The sequence below is a fragment of the Vicia villosa genome, linkage group LG4 (genome assembly GCF_029867415.1).
Source record: "Vicia villosa cultivar HV-30 ecotype Madison, WI linkage group LG4, Vvil1.0, whole genome shotgun sequence".
In the NCBI taxonomy this organism is placed as follows: Eukaryota; Viridiplantae; Streptophyta; class Magnoliopsida; order Fabales; family Fabaceae; genus Vicia; species Vicia villosa.
In genome coordinates, this window is record NC_081183.1 from 152110161 (window position 1) to 152133137 (window position 22977).

The 22977-nt window shown below is 34.2% G+C and overlaps 2 protein-coding genes across 2 annotated transcripts; both read right to left on the reverse strand.

The window, feature by feature from the left end:
* Positions 1 to 8122: 8122 nt before the first annotated feature.
* On the reverse strand, positions 8123 to 15449 carry LOC131595536 (phospho-N-acetylmuramoyl-pentapeptide-transferase homolog). The gene is made up of 8 exons (XM_058867901.1): positions 14688 to 15449; positions 14497 to 14571; positions 13115 to 13335; positions 11928 to 12378; positions 11499 to 11563; positions 10920 to 11107; positions 10115 to 10323; positions 8123 to 9039 (listed from the first exon to the last, which is right to left on the reverse strand). The coding sequence occupies exons 1-8, from the start codon at positions 14790 to 14792 to the stop codon at positions 8857 to 8859; spliced, it is 1497 nt and encodes a 498-aa protein (XP_058723884.1). The 5' UTR covers positions 14793 to 15449; the 3' UTR covers positions 8123 to 8856.
* Positions 15450 to 16557: 1108 nt separating this feature from the next.
* LOC131595537 (la-related protein 6A) lies at positions 16558 to 21640 on the reverse strand. The gene is made up of 11 exons (XM_058867902.1): positions 21204 to 21640; positions 20835 to 20916; positions 19792 to 19886; positions 19629 to 19700; positions 19474 to 19553; positions 19286 to 19370; positions 18333 to 18380; positions 18021 to 18086; positions 17712 to 17948; positions 16996 to 17089; positions 16558 to 16904 (listed from the first exon to the last, which is right to left on the reverse strand). The coding sequence occupies exons 1-11, from the start codon at positions 21528 to 21530 to the stop codon at positions 16780 to 16782; spliced, it is 1311 nt and encodes a 436-aa protein (XP_058723885.1). The 5' UTR covers positions 21531 to 21640; the 3' UTR covers positions 16558 to 16779.
* Between the last annotated feature and the right edge of the window lie 1337 nt (positions 21641 to 22977).

Consider the following 22977-nt stretch of genomic DNA (forward strand, 5'->3'; position numbering starts at 1 on the left):
AAAATTTTGCATTTACGATTTTTGTTTAAGAATAATCATAGTAGTGAAGAGGGAAAGAATTGTGTTTAGAGTTTGTCATATATAAGCGCATCAATAAATGAATCTAAATATTAAAATTAATCGTGCACATATTTTATTATTAGGGATAATAGCTATTTTGCCCCCTGCCATATGGGCGAAGTTTGAAAAACGCCCCTGTAAAAAAAAAAATTTGGATTCGCTCCCCAACATATGAAGATTCCTCTGTTTTGCCCCTTCAAGAAATTTAATATTCAAAATTATTGACGTGGCAACCATTTTTTTATTTTTTAAAATTATTTATAATGATGTGGCATGCTTAGTTGGAATTTTTTATTATTTTTAATAATTTTTAATGACGTGGCAGGCTTAGTTGGACTTTTTATTTATTTTTTATATATTTTAATTCCATGTGGCATGTTTTAATATTATTTAATTATTTGTTTGTTAAAATGTCAAATATTAAGCCAAAATTTTGTCTTCCATGGGTATTGAACCCATGACCTAGTAATTACAAGGGGGCACCACCAACCACTAGGCCACTTTACTTTTGTTGTTCTATTCTTACTTTAAGTACTTATATTATAGTAATTTCTGAAAATATGTTCATTAAATATTTATTTAGGTTCTTATATTTTAATATACGTTTTAATATTATTGTTAATCAATGGTAATGTTTTATTAACCAATATATTAATGTTAATATATTTATTTAGGTTATGATTTTTTATTATATGTTTTATTATTATTATTATTAACTAATAATATTTTATTAACTAATATATTAACATTAATATATTACATGAATTGCATATTTACCGTTAATATTTAAAATATTGTAACATAAATATTTAAAAAATTATTAATTAATAACAATGTTTTTCAAACTTCGCCCATATGGCAGGGGGCAAAATAGCTATTATCCCTTATTATTATATGAAGAAAAAAATTGCTCAAAACATGATTGTTAGGTAATTTTCTTTAGGAGTAGATACACATTTTTTATTATTTGGATGTGTCACTGATTGAACAATTTGAAATTATATAACATATACTTCTACGTGTTTAATTTTGTGTTGACGGAATTAATATGGAATGAATTGATTATATAAAATAAATTCTGACTAAAGATAAAATAATTTGTAAGGTTAATAGTCATTTATCCCCTGCCATATAGGTGAGTTTTGATTTACCCATTTTAAAAAAAAAAAATTGGATTACCTCCTATAATTTTTGGGTACCCCTAAGCGTGTAAAAACCAGGGGGATAAATCAAAAAAATATATTTTACAAAGGGTAATTTTTCCTCTTAGGGAGCAAAAGACTTAGAATTTTAAAATTATAGGGGGATAATCCAATTTTTTTTTAAAAGAGGTAAATCAAAACTCGCATATATGACAGGGGGATAAATGACTATTAACCCTAATTTATATTTGAATATATTCATTGAAAAAAGAGCTGAACCGTAAACTTCACTATAAAACTCATGTTTTAAACTCAAGTTATAATTAATTCTAATTCTAGAGAGATGCTCCCATTTCATTCTAGAAAACTTTTCTATAACTCGGTTTAGTGTCTTTCTTCCTTTATGATGGTCCTATTCTTCCAATTTTATGGTGGGCATCTCTCTCTCTCTCACTCTCTCTCTCTCTCTCTCTCTCTCTCTCTCTCTCTCTCTCTCTCTCTCTCTCTCTCTCTCTCTCTCTCTCTCTCTCTCTCTCTCTCTCTCTCTCTCTCTCTCTCTCTCTCTCTCTCTCTCTCTCTCTCTCTCTAGAGAACATTTTTCTTCCATCCATCTTTGTTCTCATGTCTTCGCCATAACTAAGTCTTTCCCCGAACTTTCTCTTTCTTCACACAATCAACCACCAAGCTTCCTTTTCTATTTGTGACTATCACCGGAGCTACCACCACCAAAAAAATGACAAATTTGTTATGAATTTTCTGCGCATCTAAATCACAATAATGGTGTATGCACATCTCTCCTCTGTAGTTGCTCCTACACTCTCGTTGTTGGCAATCTTTCCTTCACCACCGAAGCCGCCATATAAAGTTGTTTAATTTCGGTTATGTATTTGTTATGTATTTTTGTCTTTTAGGGGTAAAGGTTGCACAATTGGTGTTTAACAAAATGCTTCAAAAGAGTTTTGTTTCCTGTAGCATGTTTATGCGTGTCTATTGAAATTTCAAAGTGAGTGAGGAAGCTTATGAGTCCAACATCTATTCCAACACTATCTCTAGTCATCAGTTAATTTATGAACACTCGAGAAGGTTGGACAATATTGAGAGCAAATAAAGTCGAAATGTGCAAACACAAGTCAAAGAAATCATATGTAGTTGAATTTGGAAAAAAATTGTGATTTCTCACTCCCACATTGCCATTATTGATGTTTGCAAGAGAGTAGATTGTTGGATGAAATATTAATTTTGGTTTTGTTGTGCCTTAACTTGCGAACAATCTATGTATAATATCTTTTATGACTAAGTATGATATGTCTGTTTCCATGGTGGAAAAGTGATAAACTCACGTCTAAGGCAGAAGCTACCTTTTGGAGTTTCTTTAAATCACGGCATGAAAACACCTAGACGTATGTTTGGTTGCTGAAACGCCAAACCAAACATGCACGTAGTATTTTCTCTTAGAAGTGGTTCTAAGCTATGTATGGAGTTGTTTACCCTGAAATTTGATAAACACCGCTAATCTCTTATTAAAGGCTACTTGCAAGACCGACTAGAAAATCTCAAAACAATGTGCATGAAATTCTCCAAATAAAGTGCATATAATCAAAGCGTGAATGATTTCGACACTGGGCGAAATCACTTGAAATGATTTGAAGTAAAACTTGACGAAAAAGTAAAGAATTCGACAATGGAAAAGGATTGTAAAACCAAATGTAAATTCAAAAGTAAAGTTTGCTTTAATGTAAAAGATGGTTATCAAACATACATTGCACTCTTGGAACTTATTTCTCTCTTCGCTTGGTACTCTGAGTTATGTGAGTTTTGTCGTAAATTTGACACACCTAATTCTATCTCAAGAACTACTATTTATATTGAAATCTAAATAAGTGCTAAATGCAGACTTTTCTCCACTAAATTTCACGTTCCCTATTGCATGTTCTTCGCTTCGAAAAACTGCTTTCACGCGTCCCTTTAATCGGATAAGGCTAAAAAGGAGTTATTTATCCACGTTGTGCATCTCAACTGCCATGGTCGAACTATGCTCTCTTGTTTGTCGAAAAATTACTAAGTTCATAACTCTTCTTTCGAGCAACTTGTCGATATCTCAATAAGCTATCTTCATGTTGAAAAGTTTCCTCAACATGTGTCGACCGTGCTCCTGAACATCACCAAATTTGGGGACGTCGAATACTCTCTCTTGATATGCTGAGATTTGAGGATGTCGAAAATTCCAGCTACCAGAAATATGTTTCATTTCAATTGTCTCATGATAATGTAATTTTTGTTGGTTTGACTATTAATGAAACTCAGTTTTATTCTAAAATCAAAAAGTTATAATCAATGCTAGGGGTGTACATGAGTTGGGTTGGACCGGGTTTGGCGTAACCCGTTACCCAACCCATTCAAACTTCAATGGGTTGAGTTCGCCGTCCAACCCGCAATTTCATTATCAGGCTATGAACAATGGTTTATGGATTCAACACCCTTCTTTTTCACTTTTTACACTCCACATCATCTTCTCTCTCTTCCACCTAATAATTCAACACTCATTCAACGTTAACTCACTACAATGGTTTTGTTTAATTCAACACCCTACCCCATCACTTTTATTTCATATTCTTACTTTCTTTTATATTTTGTTTTTTTTATTATATATTAATAATTATTGAATGAAATTAAATTAAAATAATTAAAAGTTAATTAAATTTATTTTAATTTTTTCTATTTTAATAACTTATTTGAATTTTATTTTTTTAATTGTGTATTTTTAATTAATTTTTTTCTTCCAAGTAATAAAGATGAGATATAGGGATAATTATTATTAAAATAAATAAAGTTACAAAATTTAAAATAAAATACAGTAAAATAGAATTTTGAATGTTAAAGGGGTTATTGTTGGGATCATTTCACTAAAAAGATGTTTAGAACTACAAACAAGAATTTATCGGAGGCTAAATAAAAAAAGTAGAGAGAAAAATGTCGAATTTTTTTGTGTCCAAATCAAATGAATCAAGTCTCTATTTATAGACAAAAAAATTTATGAATTTTGGTGAAAATAAAAATAAATAAAAAAAATTAATTTATTATAAAATATTGTTCTAAATAATTAGGATAAAATAAAAATCTAAATAATAAAAACAACCAATAAAATTTGGAAATTTCTTTACCCACCTCCTTATGGGGGTCACCCCCAGCGAAAATCCCAATTTACCCCTGCTTCGGAAATGCATTTCCGAAAATGCATTTCCGAAGTTTTTTTTTTAAATTTTCTCAGACTTCGGAAATGCATCTCCGAAAACACCAAATGGGGGGTGTTTTCGGAGATGCACTTTCGAAAACACCTTTTTTCAGATTTTAGTGTAATTCGGAAGTGCATTTCCGAATTATGCAGAAGTCTATTTTTTTTATGCTTTTTCTAATAGTCTCGTACGAAAGATATACAAAACGTATAATATATACAAAACGGAAAAGCCGAACAAAACAAACGACATATCAACGTAAAATACTAATATAATATATAAAATTCAAAAAATATATACAGACCGAGTCATAGTGTGCGAAATATATAATCCGAATACAAAAAAAATAAACCCGGACCCCTACTGGGTATGCCTAACCCATCTCTCCCTGGGACCTCCTCTGCCGCCTGTATGCCGCCGCACAGCCCGCATCAGTGTCGATCCTCTCCATCACGGTGACTGCCTCTGGACCGCCCTGATCAACGATACCTCGATCCAATGCATCCCGCCCAAGCATCTCTATCCGCAGGCAGATCGGCATGAGATCAATGGCGTGGTCATCCTCGGCCTGCTGGTTCTCCAGGATCTCCTCGTGTGCTGGCCTAGGAGCGCCGGGAGCGTCGGGTCTCATCAAAGGATATGTTACCCGATAGAACCATGTGACATACCCCTCTACACTGTGCCAGTCCTGGGTGACCCGAATGCGGCGATACTCCTCCGGGACCACATGACGCTCCCAATCCTCAAATATGCCAGTGAGCTGCACTCGGGTCACTGTGTCGGGAGCAGCCTCAAAAGGTGACCTGGGTATCATCTACACAAATCCAAACTATCGCATGCACCGCTTAGGGAGATACCGCACCATGGTGTTGGTCCCGCATGCCAACCAGCCAGAATATAACGAGATGCTGTCAAAGGGAACAACATCAGTGTAGTCGCTGAATGGCCTCCAACTGATGTCATCGTGCATCATGCGGTCGAGGTACCCACGGTATGGTCCCACTGCATTCTTCCCCCTCAAGAGAACATATCGGGAGGCCCTGGGCATGGCGTCCTCGTACGCAGAATCAACGCGGAAGCCGTGGATGCGGGGGAAGTAGGAGATGACCCAGCTCTGAAACACAAACACGATAATGTATTAAAAATAAATACGAAACATAAATAAATATGAAACAATTAAAATGAAACGTACCGTAAGTAGTGTGCAGGATCCGGTCAACTGCCTGGTCCTCCAGTTGGAGGCCTCATTCAGCTTCTGGTATAGGTATGTCAGAATAGCTGACCCCCAATTCCACTGGTGAACGGTAGTCAAGTCCATGAAATAGCGGAGGTAGGTCACGTTGACGTACCTTGCACTCTTGTCCACAAAGAGTACATCGCCTACCACAAACATGTATCAGCACCGGAGAGCGCAGACACGGTGATACTGCACAAATAGGGCGTCATCCGCCTCCTCGGATTCAGCCGCCGCCACAAGGTGGTGCTCGAAATAAGCTTTCAGTGTGGTGAACCGGATATGAGGCCCATTTGTCGTCTGGCACTCAAAGTCAGCAACTTCTGGCTCCATACCCAAATAGAGCGCCATCCACTCACTGGCTTTGATCCTCTGAATCCGAGAGTGGTCCAACAGCAACCCCCTGATCGGCAAGTGGAGAAGACACTACACATAGTGCATGGTGATCTTCATCTCCCCAACCAGTAAGTGGAAAGAAGACGTCTCCCTGTGTCACCTCTCCACAAAGGCGCCCTGCATGCTGTGGCTGATGGTGGTATACCCCGTCATGCACAGCCCACTAAGCCCTGAAGCTCTCACCGCGTCGTTAAACCACTCAGCCTCCGGTTTAAAGAGATTGAAAACCTTCTGGGAGTGGTTCACCTGTTTCAAAGTCTCTCTCTCCTGTTACAACAAAAATAAATAAAAAAGTATGTTAATTAGACCGTTAAGAAAATCTTGAATAAACAGCTAAATTAAAAACGGTTAAATAATAAAGTCGGGCAAATTATAAAAAATACCTCTCCCCCCCAGATACGCCGAGCGACGTGCTCGTGGTAGGTAATCAGCAAGGTAGTGTCACTGGGCCCTCCCGGATAGCCCTCCTCCTCCTGCTCCTCCTCCTCCCCGTGTGGAGGGTCAACATCCGGTACCTCCTCCGCGTCGTGGTATGTTACTGCCTCCTCCTCCTCCTCTCGTACCTCCTGCTGGCGGGAAGAAGATACCCGAGCCAGAAGACTCCCTGATCCAGATGCAGAAGTACCCTCGTCCATCTGCACGGGAACTCGCACACGTCCCCGTCCCTGCCCCGGTCCCTGCGTCGACGCCAGCTGCGCCGCATGCTCGCATCTAGCCGACGCAGTCTGGGTCTCTCTACCCTGTATGATGCGTGCTGGGTTGCCTGCCATGTTCCTGAAAACAATTGAAACCAATAAGGATGCGAAACAATAGAAAAAACAAGAAAAAATTCAATTCTGGACCACTTCGAAAGTTTATTTCCGAAACTGGGAATGGAGGTGTTTTCGGAAATGAACTTCCGAAACACCCCTATGAAGCAGTTTTCTGCAACTTCCATGGCAGACCCCAAAATCCATCTTCAAAATTAATTTTAATCAATCTAAACAACCTAAATAGCAGTATCAACCTACCCCAATATAATTTTCGCAAGTTCTAAACACTCTAATAGAGATATGAATAATGGATCTAAAAATTGAAAAAAATTGATAAACTTACCACTAATAGAGATTGAGATGATTTAGGTTGAGATTGGGTCGCCTTTGGCAATCTCCGACTAGTTCACACACTTGCTTTTGCAGAAATTTTGAAGAGAGGAAGTTTGGAAGAAGATTTAGGGTAAAATGAATGGGGGAGGGGGGCTGTTTTGCTTATTCTGCAAAACGTGTAGTATTTCGGAAATGCACTTCCAAAATGGTGTTTTCGGAAATGCATTTCCGAAATAAGACAAATTTTGAAAAAAAAAAAGGCGCTTTCGGAGATGCATCTCCGAAAACAGCATTTTCTTGCATTTCGGAAATGCATTTTCGAAATAAGGGGTATATTTGGTTTTTCACCAGAGGTGACCAAGAAAGTAGGGAGGTGGGTAAAGAAATTTCCAAAATTTTTGCAAAGTATATGATGTGGTCCCCACTCTCTTCTCATTCAACATGTTGAATATATTCAACACCAATTAATCCACATCATATTCAACATGTCATTCAACACACCATTGAAAACATTCAACTATTGAAAAAATTATTCAACACCCCATTGTAAATGGTCTCAAAACCAACAAGAACCGACCCGTTCATTTATGGACTGAGTTGGATGGATTAGTGGGTTGTGTTTCAAATTTTAAATTTTTTTTAAAAAATATTATAACAGAATTCAATACATTTATACTCATTTCTAACATTCAAAATGGATGAAGCACATCATATAATATCTAATAATATTCATCAAAATGACATAACACTGGATAAGAGTATAAAATTCCACCCGACACATTATTTTTATAAAATACGGAAGTTGAAAATGATACAAAAGAAAATAAGAAATAACATTTAGGCTTAGAAATTACGTAAATCATTGATCTAGTAGTATTATTGATGGAGAATAAAGTTTTTTTGGAAAAACTATAGTTAGAACTGAGATAATAGTTTTATATTTCTATTTAAAATAATAATAAAAAATAAGAAATTACTAATGTCACTTTAATTGGTTTGGGTCAACGGGTTGTAAAATTCAAATCCAATATCCAAACCAAAACTAAATGGGTTGTTGCGGGTTGGGTTGGGTATACCCGTAAGTGAACAGGTTCAGGTAATTTATGGGTTGGTTTGATTTGGGTGAACGGGATTGTAGGATGATCCGCAACCATGAACACCCATAATCAATGGTGAACAGCATAATCAATTAAAGAATCAAACAAGTCAAAATCAATTAAAGAATCAAACAAGTCAAAATCAATTTTACATTGGAATTATTTGTCTCTTCCAAAATGAGAACCAAAGATACACTATGTGTTGCAAATGAAGTGCTGCACAACTGTAATGAGAAACATAATACTTTTACTTTCAACATCAAAAAAGTATATACTTCTAACCAAACTCAGTATACTTCCCAAACCCTGTTAAACTCAATATCCTATCCCATTTTCTATCTATGTATTGATCACAAGCGAAAATATGGTTAGAACACATGATCTTGATGTGATCATGCGAAGTGTACTTTCAATCAAAAGTTTTCCTCAAAAGAAAAGTAAGGTGAAAGTTTTGTAGCAATGACGGGTGTGTAAAACAACTTCTCTTGTATTGGTTAGTGTTCTAGACCAACTCAATGAGGATACATGCTGCTTTTTCTTTTGAAGACACGATCCGATATATGCTGCTATGATATAAAAAACGAGAAGTTTCACGCCACTCAGAACTTGTTAAGCTGAAATGAGACCCACGTATCCGCCCAGCAAAGCCAATACAGATGAAATCAAATATGCACCTAGTACAATATTTGGTTCTCTGAACCTGAGCAACTGGAGGCGACGATGCAAGGGTGGCATTCTTAAAAAGGCCCAACTTCCTCCCAGCAAACCTTTAGTTATCTTCAAGTGCAAAACCTGAAACAGAAAAGAAAGCAACAAGCTATTAATATAAGGATCCACCAATAATGAGTGCATATTTAGTACTAGTGCTTAATAAGTAACAATATTGGGAATGCTTTTAATAGTTTAAGACCATATATTATCTCAGGAAAAAAACTATATTAATATAAGGATCCACCAATAATGAGTGCATATTTAGTACTAGTGCTTAATAAGTAACAATATTGGGAATGCTTTTAATAGTTTAAGACCATATATTATCTCAGGAAAAAAACTATATTAATATAAGGATCCACCAATAATGAGTGCATATTTAGTACTAGTGCTTAATAAGTAACAATATTGGGAATGCTTTTAATAGTTTAAGACCATATATTATCTCAGGAAAAAAACTATACAAATTAGATTTGAACCGAGACACTCAAAATAAAAAATATATAAATTTTTTTTTAGAAATGATATCAAACCTAGATCATACAAGCCCTGTGTTGAAAATATCAGAAACATATTAAATTTGAACTACTATAGCTAAACAAATTAGATTTGAACCGAGACACTCAAAATAAAAAATATATAAATTTTTTTTTAGAAATGATATCAAACCTAGATCATACAAGCCCTGTGTTGAAAATATCAGAAACATATTAAATTTGAACTACTATAGCTAAACAAATTAGATTTGAACCGAGACACTCAAAATAAAAAATATATAAATTTTTTTTTAGAAATGATATCAAACCTAGATCATACAAGCCCTGTGTTGAAAATATCAGAAACATATTAAATTTGAACTACTATAGCTAACAGATTCATACAAGCCCTTCTCAACATTGTATAGTTTGAACTCAATGTAGTGTTTCAATGAAATGTCCATTGTACTTTCGTAATTCAACAGTCTCGCGAAGCAAGTTAGAGTCATATTACAAGCACTCAGAATGTGGTTAATAAAGCAATTTTGAAAAAAAAAAAAAGATGCCTTCTAGCACTTTTCTCAAAAGGACACTAATGAACATTTAACTCATGAAATAAAAGGAAAACAGAAAAATCAGATAACATAAATGTATGCCATCATTACAAGCAGGGAACAAACCTGAAGAATAACTGATGACGACTCGACTATGAAAATTCCAGAAGAAATTAATAGTGGGAAGAACATTCCAGTACAAGCAGCCATTGCAGTTAATGCACCACCAAGGGCCAAAGATCCTGTATTACCCATATAAACAGATGCTTTGTGTCTGTTGTATAGAAGAAATCCAACACAAGATCCAGCCATTGAAGCTCCAAATATAGCAAGCTCTGATTTGACATATTTACAAATCAATAACAAAAATATCAAACAAAAATTCAAGATATTGTTAAGGATCCATTGTCTATACTCTATTAGTACTAAAATTGACCATTTTCCGTATCCTAGTAAAATAACATAGGAGGAAATACAATATTGTCCAGTCTTAAAAATGAGCAGAGATTTCTCCGTCTGACTAGTGACAACAAGCATGGAGTATAACATGAAAAATCATGGTGACATATTCAGATTCAGATTTTGATGGAGATAATGAACAGGGTGCAATAAAAAATACCAAACGAGAGAGATATCAATAGTATGAAAGTCATTACTGTCGTCTTGCAAATCTCAACATGAAGGTGGAGAGCCGACACGCACAATATGAATTAAAGTCTCAAGAAGAACAACTTTAATAAGTCATATACATTCATCCCTATTGCATTATCATGTTCTAGTTCAGGGTTACAAGATAACAACATGGTAGTCAAAATTACATTATTTACTATATAGAATAATTGGAATATGGAACTAGAATAATTAAAAAAGCAATATCTTCCCTAGAGATACTAGATTTCCAAGTCTATGGTTGACTAGACATGCTACTAACCTGAACATATCGGAAGCACAGCTATTGACATTCCAATAAAAGCCAATGCAGCAGTACCTCCGGCAAGTCCATCAAGAGCATCTGCTAATTTAACCCCATGTGCCATGGAAACAAAACAACACGAGGTCAAGAGATGGTAATATCGCCCCAAATACACAAGGCCTACTGGTAAGGGAAGCAATGTTTTCCTGCATACGTGTAAGTAAGAGAAAGTAAGAGAATGGATGTTTTCAAAGCAAAGTACACTGGCTTAAATTTATCTAATTACACTCCTGACATGGGATAGAATTTTCAGATCGATTAATGGACTGCTCAAGATTTATACTGAATATTGCTGATAAGAGAGATTAAAACTAGTCTAGCGTGTGGTTAACTGAAAACAGAAAAAGTATTCATATAGTTTATTTTTTAATAATTTTATGACTCAAGCACAGAAGGGGGAAATCGTCATATTTGCAACTGCCAATGCCTTTTGTAAGAACAGGTATGTGAGCTACCATCAGAAAATGTTGATCAGATTAGTTATATGTGAGTTACGATCAGAAAAATGTTGATCAGATTAGTTACAAGAAGGTATACATGCCATAGGGTGAAGATATACTGGTGATGTTCAACCAAAACGAAAAGCACGTTCCAACAGCTACCTGTGTGGTATCAAAATGCAGATTTATTAAATAGAAATGGATGTAAGCAATGTAATTTTTTTTAAAACAGGCAACTTATTTTAGTCTTTTTTCCCCCAAATCTAGAGTCCCTTGCTTATAATTTTTTATTTTTCAATTTGAATGTTTTAATGAAGCAGATTTGGATTACAAACTTGGAGACTTGGACTGATGAGGGATTAGATTGCAAAAACTGATATGTAAAGGGATAGAAATATTATCCATGAGGGACCAATATAGAATATTTTTTGGGTTTCAAAGAACAATAGTTCAACTAGTAAGCACATCAAAACCCCACAAATAATGCTTTAAATTATAAAAGTAAATAGAGTAATAGAGTAATCACCTCCAAGAAAACCTCTGCCAGTGCTGGTAAACCTCTCCAATGATTCTTTGTGAGGTTTAATATGTCGCTGAGTAAACCGACTGCTGCAAATGCAATTGTTACACCAGAAACCCCGGACACTTCTATAGATGAGGAATCAGCAATAACATGAGCAACAATTATACCAATAGGTACAAAAAGTAAACCACCCAATGTAGGTGTCCTTCTTTTCAACTGATGTCTAAGAGGCCCTCGTAGCTTCATAATGTGGATAGCTTTCAAATGATGAAAAATTGGGACACAAACATAGCCAGCAAAAGAAACCAGAATGGCTGATACGAGAAATGGGCGAGTCAAGTAAAAAGGTGCTAACGGCAGTCTAACAATTTTCCACACAAACCAATCCACATATAAAAGCAGTACCGTCAAGATGATTATCAGCCCCATAGTGATGAAAAGGCCTAAACTGATCCTGAAATTAATTAAAACCTGATTGAGTTAATGTAACATCACAAAGAAATAGGAAATGCAATCTATAATCATGAGTTACTTAATTAACTACTAGTCTGCCACGGATTGAGATCCTCTGCATTTAAAGGAATTCATTCATACAATCTGTCACTCCGCCATCATTGGATTCTCTTCTCTTACACTCTCAACTTCCAATTAAATTAATTTAAAAACAAAATACAAGTAGCGAGGAAGAGATACCTATGGATGACTATTGGCAATCTGCATCTATCTACCGCGCAATTTGAAATGGATTTAATACAGTAAAATTTACTGCAGTATCCATCTCCACCTTCTAAATAATGAATCATTTGAATTTTAAATGCTTTTTACTGAAGTTACAACATCAGTCCTTTGATCTCCATCCAATAGCTTAAAAGCCGGTAGAAAAGGCAACCACGCACCAACCATAAAGATGCAAATCTAGGTCTAACAAAAAAATAACGAAATTTCAATTCATTTAGGTCCCCTACGCCTTAGTCCTTAGAGGCAAAACATGTGGGAGTTAATATAGCAGAACTCCCATATTTTTCTAATAAATTGCTTAGAGGCAAAACATGATAATATCACACCAAATATCTAGATACCATATAAATGCTATGAAATAATAGTTTAATTTTCAATATATGAAATGTTCCCTTTGACAAATCAGGGTATCCCAAACATAACCATTTCCACAAGCTCTACAACATACTTGCCTATGTTTCTTGTGTCCCCTCCCAATGGTTGCAAGCCGATGAGAAGCCACTGTTAAAGCATCATTATTTGAAGCAGAAGCAGAAGCAGAAGGCAGATCAACATCATTCAGTGGGATAAGAAAGACTTCGTCATCAAAGTCTTCTTCGTCACTGGATAAGAGCACGTATGAAGAACTCTCTTCAGGACCCCAATTATCAAGTATTGGAAAGTCAAATGAATCCTGTAACACATAACAGATGTCACGACATTGAAAAAACAACATTATAGATAAATCACAGATCATGATAAGAAATGACTTGTTAGAGCCTCCAAGGGATTCATGAGTTAAATTCCAGATATAAACTTAGAAAATTAATCAAATAATCAAAATAACTTTTTTTGCTAAATGCCTTTGAAGTTTGAACTAAATTCATTACAGCATCATTGCCAACAACAATGCCTTATCCTACTAAGTGAGATCTGCTACATGAATCGAATTTCGCTATAATGTTTTATTCAATACCATGTTTCTATCCAATTCGTTTATCTCGAGGTTTTTCGTAATAATTTCTCTTATAGTTTTTTTTTTGTCTTCCTCTATCTCTAGTTGTTTGACTCTTCTCCATCTAATATACTCTTTTTACAATAGAATTTACAGGTCTTCTCTCTACATGCACAAACCACTTAAGCTTATTTTCCACCATCATTTCTATTATAGGTGTTACCTTAACACTCTCTCTAATATTGTCATTTATAATCTTATCTCGCCTAACCTTACCACACATCCAACGCAACATTCTCATCTCAGCTAGCTACATTTTCTTTATTATCGTGTTGATTCTTAACCACCCAACATTCTATCATGTACATCATCACGTCCCGTTATAATGCCGTTAGCACCTTTTTGCTTGACTCGTAAAATTGAGTTTCGTGAGATGCATTTTAATTTAAAATTATGAACAATTTCCTCTCAAAACTCAATATTAGAGAACAAATTATGGTTTCAGAGCATCAAACACCTCCTGTTAGTTTTATTGAGATTTATTAGTTCTGGTAAAAAATTCATTGAGAATTTGAACCCTAAAACTGCAGTAAAACTTATAAATAAGGAATGAAATAATAAGTGAGAAAATTATTTGTATTCTTAAAGTGAAATGAGAAAATTTCAACCTAGATCATAACAATCAATATTAAAAGTTATTTAAAATTTTACTTAATCTCAAATACTTGATCATCAATGCAGAGATCTAATGATAGATGTTATCACCAAAATGATCTAAGAAACGAAAGTAGCTCCAATATTGATAGCATAATTATAGCGAATGCTGCAGATTCTTTTGTTTAAACCTAAGCCTCAGTTATGATCAGCACTCATTTTAACATATATTGAAATAACAAGTACCTCGTCGAAAGCTTTAGTAGAAATGACATTACGTCGAACACATAGCCTGTATTGCCGAATAATCAATGGACGTAACTGCAGAAAATTGAAGGATATATCAATTAAACAGTGAATCAGTAATAGTATAGCAGAATCCGCCTTCACGCAAGATGAATAATAATGAATGAAGATTGAAATCGATAGAAGAGTACTTTGAGAGTAGCGCAGTGGAAATGAGAAGAGGGAGAGAGGTGGTTAATCCGGGAGAGACGGAGAGGGAGGTTGCGGTGGTTGAGTAGACCAGAGTAAGAAGCCATTGATGCGTTGCGAGAGAGAGGAGAGAGAAAGTAGATCTGAAGAGAGAGTGAACAAGAAGAAGAAGAAGCAGCAAGAAACGGTTATGAAATGAATTGGAATGCAATGGCGCGAGTATATTCCCTTTCTGAGAAAGGAATTTTTCATTATTTTTTTTTTATATCTGGGGAGGGAAAGTGTCAAATAGCGACATTTTGTTTGCTTCTACTTTGATATCATCGCCGCGTAGCCGAAACCGTTTGCGTCATTTTTATTGGTCACGTGGATTGGTGTTGTCACCACGTGCTTTCTACACTGTTTGGTATTGCTATTTCTATAACTAGTTTTGAGCTTTAACTGCAATTGGATAAATGAGGATACGTTTTGCATTTGTTCTCTTTTCCTTGGTGTAGTTTTGTTTTGTTCCCATTTGCTGCAATTGCTGAGTGTCTCAGCTTGCTAGTGGAATCTGGCATAACTTTTTCTGTTTAGTGTTTGGTGCTTGAAAATATCAAGTGCCTCTTAATAAATTCTGATATTGATATGCCATTATTGATTGATTCCATTTAGTAAATTTGACGTTATATATGAGCATGAAATTGTCATAAAAAACAAGCTACAAAGAATGTGGTAATTTAAACCATTTAAAAATAATCCAATTTATTTAAACCATTTAAACGGTTAATAATTGAGTATATACTAGTATTGCTAGTATATGCTAGCGGAGTCTAGCAAACAGTTCATATGGAACTTGTCATTAATTGGGCTTAGTTACCTTATATTAACTAGGACCGTTTATAGTTTGGTTCTTTCAGAAAACTGAACCGAAACGAACTAAACCATTATATAAAGGCATCCAAACCGTACTGAACCGTTTCAATTTTCTATAAACGTTGAGCTTTGAGCACTCAGAAAAACTCATGTATGGCCTAAAACAAGTCCCAAGGACCTGGTTAAAAATATTTAACATGAAATTAATGAGTTTTGGCTTCACCTCTAGCATATGTGCGACTCATCCTTGTTTACTCTTATCACACCTAACTACTCTATTATCATGCTAACTTATGGAGATGATATTATTGTCACATGCAACTCTCCTACACATATTCAAGTCTTCATTATCAAACTAAACAATTAGTTTGCACTCAAACATGTGAGCAATCTATTTTCTAGGCATAGAGGATTTATTAACAAAATCAAATCTAATTGAGGAGAAAGGAGTGCCGATATTTATGATCTCTAATTTGAAAGGAGGGAACTCGACTTTTTTCTTAGTTCAGGTGTTCGAAAGGGATTAAAACAACTATATTTCAATGAACCGGCATAGTTGCAAACCATTAACAAAATGTAATTTTTGAGCGACACTTTTTAAGCCTAAATAAAACTCATTTAGACACAATGAAAGAGAAAAGAATTATATTACATATCATATAATTTTTAAAATAATTAAATAATTTATATTTTGAGTATGACTAAATGATTTTTATTTGGGGTTGTGCCTATAAAAGTGTATTTCTCCTAATAATCTTCCTTTCATTCATTATTACAACACATCTAAAAAGGACTAAAATTGACTTGATATTTCATCCCTGTAGTAAAACTCTACTTCGGGGATGATTCAAGGCCCTCCTCCAGTTTAAACAACTGTGATAATGTCAACCAAGATCATTTCAATTAATATCAAACATGTAGATTTCAACCCCAACATATTTCTCGTTATGAAATATTGATGCATTGATATGAAGTTATGAGTTCATATTGATACAAAGACTCCTCGAATAATGAGGATTACCACAACAACAAAAAAATGTTTAATAATCCCCAGGCTAAAATTTTTACAGTGTTTTGAGATCCACCAACACTAACTTTTAACAACAAAATTTAACAGTTCAACAAAACCTTGAGATCCACTCAAGCAAATGCACAAAGGGACCCAAGTTAAAATTTGTACATTACTTAAACAGCTGAAAATACAATAAAATACAGTCCCATTGTCTAGCCTCAATCTTACTAAATTGATGCAGGAAGTGGCCGACCTCGTCCGATTGCAAAACCCCGTGTTCCATCAGGCATTCTTGGTCCAGGAGGCGGTTTTGATGGTTCAACAGTATGAATAGATGATGTACCTCCATGGCCTGGAACATTGCAAGAAGTTATTAAAAGAAGGGATTCAAAATAATAATGTAATGAAACAGAACTCCCGAATAATTACAGAATAGAACATACCCATTCCATTTGTAGCACGATATTTATGCTTTCTTGGTCTTGCCTGTTTGGGGTACCTCTGCCCACCTTTATCCTTTGACAAATGCTCCCCATCCTGTAATGACAGGTAAGCACCGGAGACAATCGTAAGCTAAATAATATTGAACCAGTCTTTTAGCCTATTTATGAAAGAATTTTTCAAACAAAAAATTGAAAATCACTGATTCCAATGCACTTATTCCCAAAGTAACACATTTGGTGCTTCCACCATAGTTGATTCTGCAGGCTTCAGAATCTCAAATAAACAGGTTAATACTGGTTTTGCCAAAAACATGAGCATGTGCAAACACAGGCAGACAAGGGGACATGATATAAGCCCTAGTACACATCAAGGCTTGGAATTATAGCTTTAAGAATGTAAGCAGTGATTATTTATAGCTGCTCTCCAAAACACAACTGATGTATCTTAATGCTCCATTAAATCCAAATGACAGAATTGTAGGTATTGTGTAGTGCCGGTCCTCAAGTGATAGATGCAGTGCCTATCCTATCAATTTTTATGATTTTATAACCTCTAGATGATTGGCACATGCCTGGTTAAAAGAAATAGTGATTTCTCACATATGAAAATATAAAAATAATATGATTTTATCCTGAAAGCCAAGGAACCAATAATATTTGAGCTTAAAATTACTAGCTCGGATGCTGCGAAGGTGAAAAACAGATGCAACACAAACCTTTTCCTCATGTGTATCTTCATGATGCTCATGTGAGACGTGATTCTCCTCGTCTCTAGCTTTCTCAGATACATGAGTTGAGCTATTCTTCTCAGAGTTAGATTCCTTCCAAGCTTGTTTTTTGTATGCATGTGACAAATGATTCTCCTCATCTCTAGATTTCTCAGGTGCATGACTTGAGCTATTCTTCTCAAAGCTAGATCCCTTCCAAGCTTGTTTTTTGTGTGCATACTTATCCTGGAGCATAAAACTACCATCAACACCAATTACTGTCAATTTTGTCAATTGATAAAAGATAACGCAACTAACCATCCGATTGAGAAATTTAACCCGCATGCCATTTCTCCAGTCTTGTTCATTATTTAACAGTGCCACCTAAATCAGCATTGACACCACAGATACTAAGCAAATCGTCCAGACATAAAGGCCTAAGAAGAGTGCTAGCACTACATTTTTTAACACGCATTTTTCAACATTCACCCTTTTATTGGTTAAAATTCTTATGGGGCTCATGTGAATGTTAACCGATAAAAATAATGTTGAAAAATGTGTGAGAGTGTGCTGCTAGCACTATTCAAAGCCCTAATTATAATATGAAAAAACATATAAACTGAAACTTACAGCTTTCTCAGCAGCCTCAACAGTCTCATATTCTACAAGAGCATGCAACTACAAATAGATAAAATAGAATGATGTGAAAACATTATTAGATAAGGATATAAAGGAATCATAGGCAGACGAATATAGCCGGTAGGTGCTGACACAAGATAGTAATTATATATCTATCCAAGAGCATTTTAAATGAAGAGCAGAAAAGCGACAAAGTTAACCCAAGAGTAGTCTATCTCTACAATGTGAGGCATCTGTTTTTTTTATAAGAATGTCAGCCACGTCATGACAAACTTTATATTCAACAGTACCGCTCAAGTTTCAGAAGCTTTGATGTCATAACAGAAAGTAAGATACAAAATTACAGGATAACAAAATTGAGGTGGATGGTGATGAGACCCACTGCAGCATTAGTTTAATTTCACACCCAATTAAACACCAAAAGTGTTATCCAACTGGAACAGAAAAAAGCAGGTACATATATGGGAAGTAAAAAACTAGATATTTTAGAACATAATTGTTTACAAAATATGGGCATTTACTTAGTTTAGGGTTGGGACTAGAAATTAAAAAAATTTGTTTCATTCACCCCATAAAATCGAATCAATGCCATAAGTTGTTTAAATCACAACATGTTCATGGGTAAGAAGGGAAAGGCACTTTCTTTTATGTTATTTCTTTCAAAAGAAGGGTAGGCTTCAGATATCCAGTTATTACATTGTAATATACATCATCTGAGAACACAATTTTTTACTTCGCACCCTAACTGTGGTTACAACAGAGACCAACTAAACACAATCATATCCATATGAAATAAAAAAGTTAAAAGGAAAATGTATTTAAAAATCCACTGTTAACTCATTGCTGTACATTTCACGTGGAATTTCAAGTAAAAGTAACAATGCAGTGAAAAATTAAGAACGCTCCATATTATGGTTAACTATCAATATAAGCTGGTTATGTACCTTGCTACCAAGAAACTTGTCTTGCTTGATATGTTTAGCAGACGCTGCAGTAGAACGCGGGTCATTTATAGTTACCTTTTTTACACTGCATATTAGAAGATAATGTCACATAAATAGAAATTTGGGAGAATCAATATAACATCTTTCACGAGACTGGGAAAAATGACAAATTAAGGAAGACATCTTACTTTCCAGCTTTTTGAAATATTTGCCGAATGTTCTCCTTTGAATGGTCCTCCGGCAAATTCTCTGCCAAAACAGTATATAACTGGAATCCAAGAATAAGACTCTGAGATAACACATAACAGATTAAAATAAGTATCATGCTTCTTTAAGTAAATACCTTATGATCTTTCACTTCATTGAGACGAAGTGGATTGACCCTCTTAACTCTTTTCTCATCACCGCTAACAACCTGCAGCGCCCAAAAGAAGAACTCTTAGGACTAAAAGTAAGAGGATTACAATGCACTACATGTTAACAAAACAAGGAAGGAAGAGTCGTACAAGCAGTGAAGATTCCTTCAGTGCAGCAGCAATTAATAATTGGTCCCGTGTGAGCTTCTTCGTTTTTCTAAAAGAAGCAATCACTTGTATAGGAACTGCATGAACAGTTTTAATAGGGATTACATGAAAGGATAATCAAAATACATAAACGAATCTATGGACAAATAGCAACAATAACTACACAATTAAAAAGTAGCAAAGACAGCATAGATGCTTCATTATAGTCAAAAATCTAACAATAAACACGCATGCAGATATAAGTGTGTGAATTACATAGATATGGCTTTAAAAATAAATTAAATAACAATTATCATTCTGCCAAAACTTCATTCCAGGTTTTTATATAATGAAGACTGTTGAGTATTATTCTAGAAAAAGAATTACATAGTTAACATCATTAGAGTAAGAATACTATCATTGTTTATATTACACAGGATTTAGTCGATAAACTGTAAGTGTTCTGCTACCAATCAAAGCATCCCTTTCAATTCAAATCACTAATCACCTTTCCTATTATGAACTTTAACAAATGTTTTGAAAAACGTTGCATTATTAAAATAAGCCCAGTTGCATTGATAAATATGATCTCTTCATCTATCATCTTTAAAAAAGCTGAAATATGATTATCGGTTATCCTACATAAGTATAATTGAATAACCCATACATTATACATCAGATAATAAAATTGCACAGATGCAATTTGTCACTAGAAATGAATATCTAAACAATGACCATGCTGCCAATTCAGCTTTGTTATCAGTAATTCAAAACAAGGGATTTTTCCCAGCTTCATTGATATAAGCAAAACTCAAAAAGTCCAGGAATCTAGAAAGAGGAACACCTAACATTTACCTTCAACTAGAATCTTCTATAAAATATAACATGACCCAAAATATTCCATATTTCATACGAATACATTCTGATGAGCAACAAACACTTTTATTTTTTATGCTTGGATAAAAACACCCAAATGAACTCAGGCACTACACTTTCATATCAAACTAGAATACCAAACCAATATACTAAGAAAACTCGTCACTTACCAAACCCTTCCTTGTTCCTTCTGACGAGACTCAGCAAATACTTATCGGTGGGCAGATTTTCATCACTGAAATAATACTCCACCTTCAAAATCAACACAAATAATTCACTAACTTATCAGACCAAATCAGCCAATAACATAAAGCAAAGTTAATTAGCTAACAGAAGCCGATAAAATTTTCAACCATAAACCCTAGAAATTTAAAAACACAAAATCACTAGATTTTCAATCAAACCTATCAAATTACAGTTTCGAAAAGGTACAAGACAATTCAACAACCATTTTCCCTCAATTTTTCAACTCCAGTCAATTCAAATTCAGAAAACAGCGTCAACGAACGTCAATTACAGTTAATGAGATAAGGTTTTACCTGCTTAATTATCTTGAGCTTGAGATCATCCAATGAGACACCAGTCTCAGCCGTATCAGCCACGTGACTGTGTTCCTGGCCTTCATCATGGTGGTCATGCTCATGCCCATGCTCATCGTGATCGAGTTCATCATGTTCATGAACATGATTATGCTCTTCGTCTGAAATCAAAGCATGATGAATTTCAGGCTCAGCAACGTAATCAAAGTCAACAGCTGGATCGGGAGTAATAACAGCGTCACATAGCGGAGGAGGCGAGGCGGTGGGATCGCCGGCGGTTGGAGCAGTGGCGACGGCTGAAGGGAGGCCTTGTTCACCGATATCCATCGAGGAGAGAGAGGATGGTCTGTTCGCTCTCTCTCTCTAGAAATTTCACCACGCCCTTTCTTTTCTGTTCTTTCTCTCTCCGCAGTCTTTCATTTTTCAGATCACATCGTTTTATAGTGAGACAGTTTTCTCTTGTTCGTGTTTCGCTTTGGTCTCGTACACGCTAAATCAACGGATTTTTTTTCTTTTCTTATTTGGTAAGAAATAATTCATATACTTTATTTTTGTTTTTACCTATTTTTCATTAAAATTTGAACTTTGTAGTTATCAAGTTGAAATGATAATATAGATATGATTTTTTTATAGATAACTATTAATTATAAATTATACTTTCTTTGTATATAAAAAATTAAATTCATTTAATCCTAAATTCAAATCAAACTAAATATCTAATTTCGGAAAGATTATAATGTTAGTCAAAGTAATGTCTTAATTCAATTACTCAAAATGTTTGAGTATTTTAAAGTAAAAAAATGAAGAAAAAAATATATGGCCAGAATATATTTACTTTTCTTTATTTTAAAATTTAAGAAATTATTTTTTAATTCAATTTAATGGGTGAGAAGTTTTATATTCAAAATTAAGATCCAAAAAATATTTATATACCAAAATAATTATATAGTTTCTAATTATAATAATTAAAAAAATATGATATATATATATATATATATATATATATATATATATATATATATATATTTATAGTGTAAAATAATAATTTATACCGATAATAAATCAATAACATATAATTTTTCAAATCACGCATATATTTTAAAATTACTTTAATAATATAATTAATCGATGATTTTTAATTAAAAAACTAAATAAAATTATTTTACATTTTCTATGTATATTCATTAAACTTCTATGGTTAAATATTTTATTAAAAAAAACTCTTTTGCACACATTTATTAGTGCATAAAAAGTAGAAAACCTTTTTGAAAACATAATATAAAAAAATAATTGAAGATGATATAAAATAGACAGTTAGAACAAGAATTATATTAAATAAATAAAAATGACTTTTTATTTAAATAAATAAAACAATAAAATATGATTAAATTTTAATCAAGAGTGTATTATAAGTTTTACCATTTGTAGATAATTTATTTATATTTTTAAAAAATAATAAAAAATTACTAAATATATTTTTTTTATTAAATTAAAAGTTATAAAAGTTAAATCCTCATATATTATAGTGAACATGGTTATAGTTTATCATTTCTTTGATGAGTTTACATATATTAGTGCATACATATTCATGTGTGTGAGTAGGATGTCAATTATGTATCGGTTAGAGTATATCTCTTTAGAGATTGTCCCATGACCATTTTAGGTGCTAAAGATGAATACATTTCCTTAGAGAGGACGGGATAGAGAACGAGACGCTGAAGGATATTTTAGGGACGGGGATGACGAGCAAATCTCTCGCCCTATTGATAGGGCT

What these genes read in the sequence shown, in the direction of transcription:
- LOC131595537 (XM_058867902.1), bottom strand. Translation starts at nt 21,530, where the DNA reads ATGGATATCGGTGAACAAGGCCTCCCTTCAGCCGTCGCCACTGCTCCA. An exon ending in ATATTTCAAAAAGCTGGAAA is followed by an intron (nt 19,371 to 19,473) that starts GTAAGATGTCTT and finishes TCTAATATGCAG; the next exon opens with TGTAAAAAAGGTAACTATAA. An exon ending in TTGAGGCTGCTGAGAAAGCT is followed by an intron (nt 18,087 to 18,332) that starts GTAAGTTTCAGT and finishes ATGCTGATTTAG; the next exon opens with GTGGCACTGTTAAATAATGA.
- LOC131595536 (XM_058867901.1), bottom strand. Translation starts at nt 14,792, where the DNA reads ATGGCTTCTTACTCTGGTCTACTCAACCACCGCAACCTCCCTCTCCGT. An exon ending in TCCACTGCGCTACTCTCAAA is followed by an intron (nt 14,572 to 14,687) that starts GTACTCTTCTAT and finishes AATTTTCTGCAG; the next exon opens with TTACGTCCATTGATTATTCG. An exon ending in TGTGCTTCCGATATGTTCAG is followed by an intron (nt 10,324 to 10,919) that starts GTTAGTAGCATG and finishes ATGTCAAATCAG; the next exon opens with AGCTTGCTATATTTGGAGCT.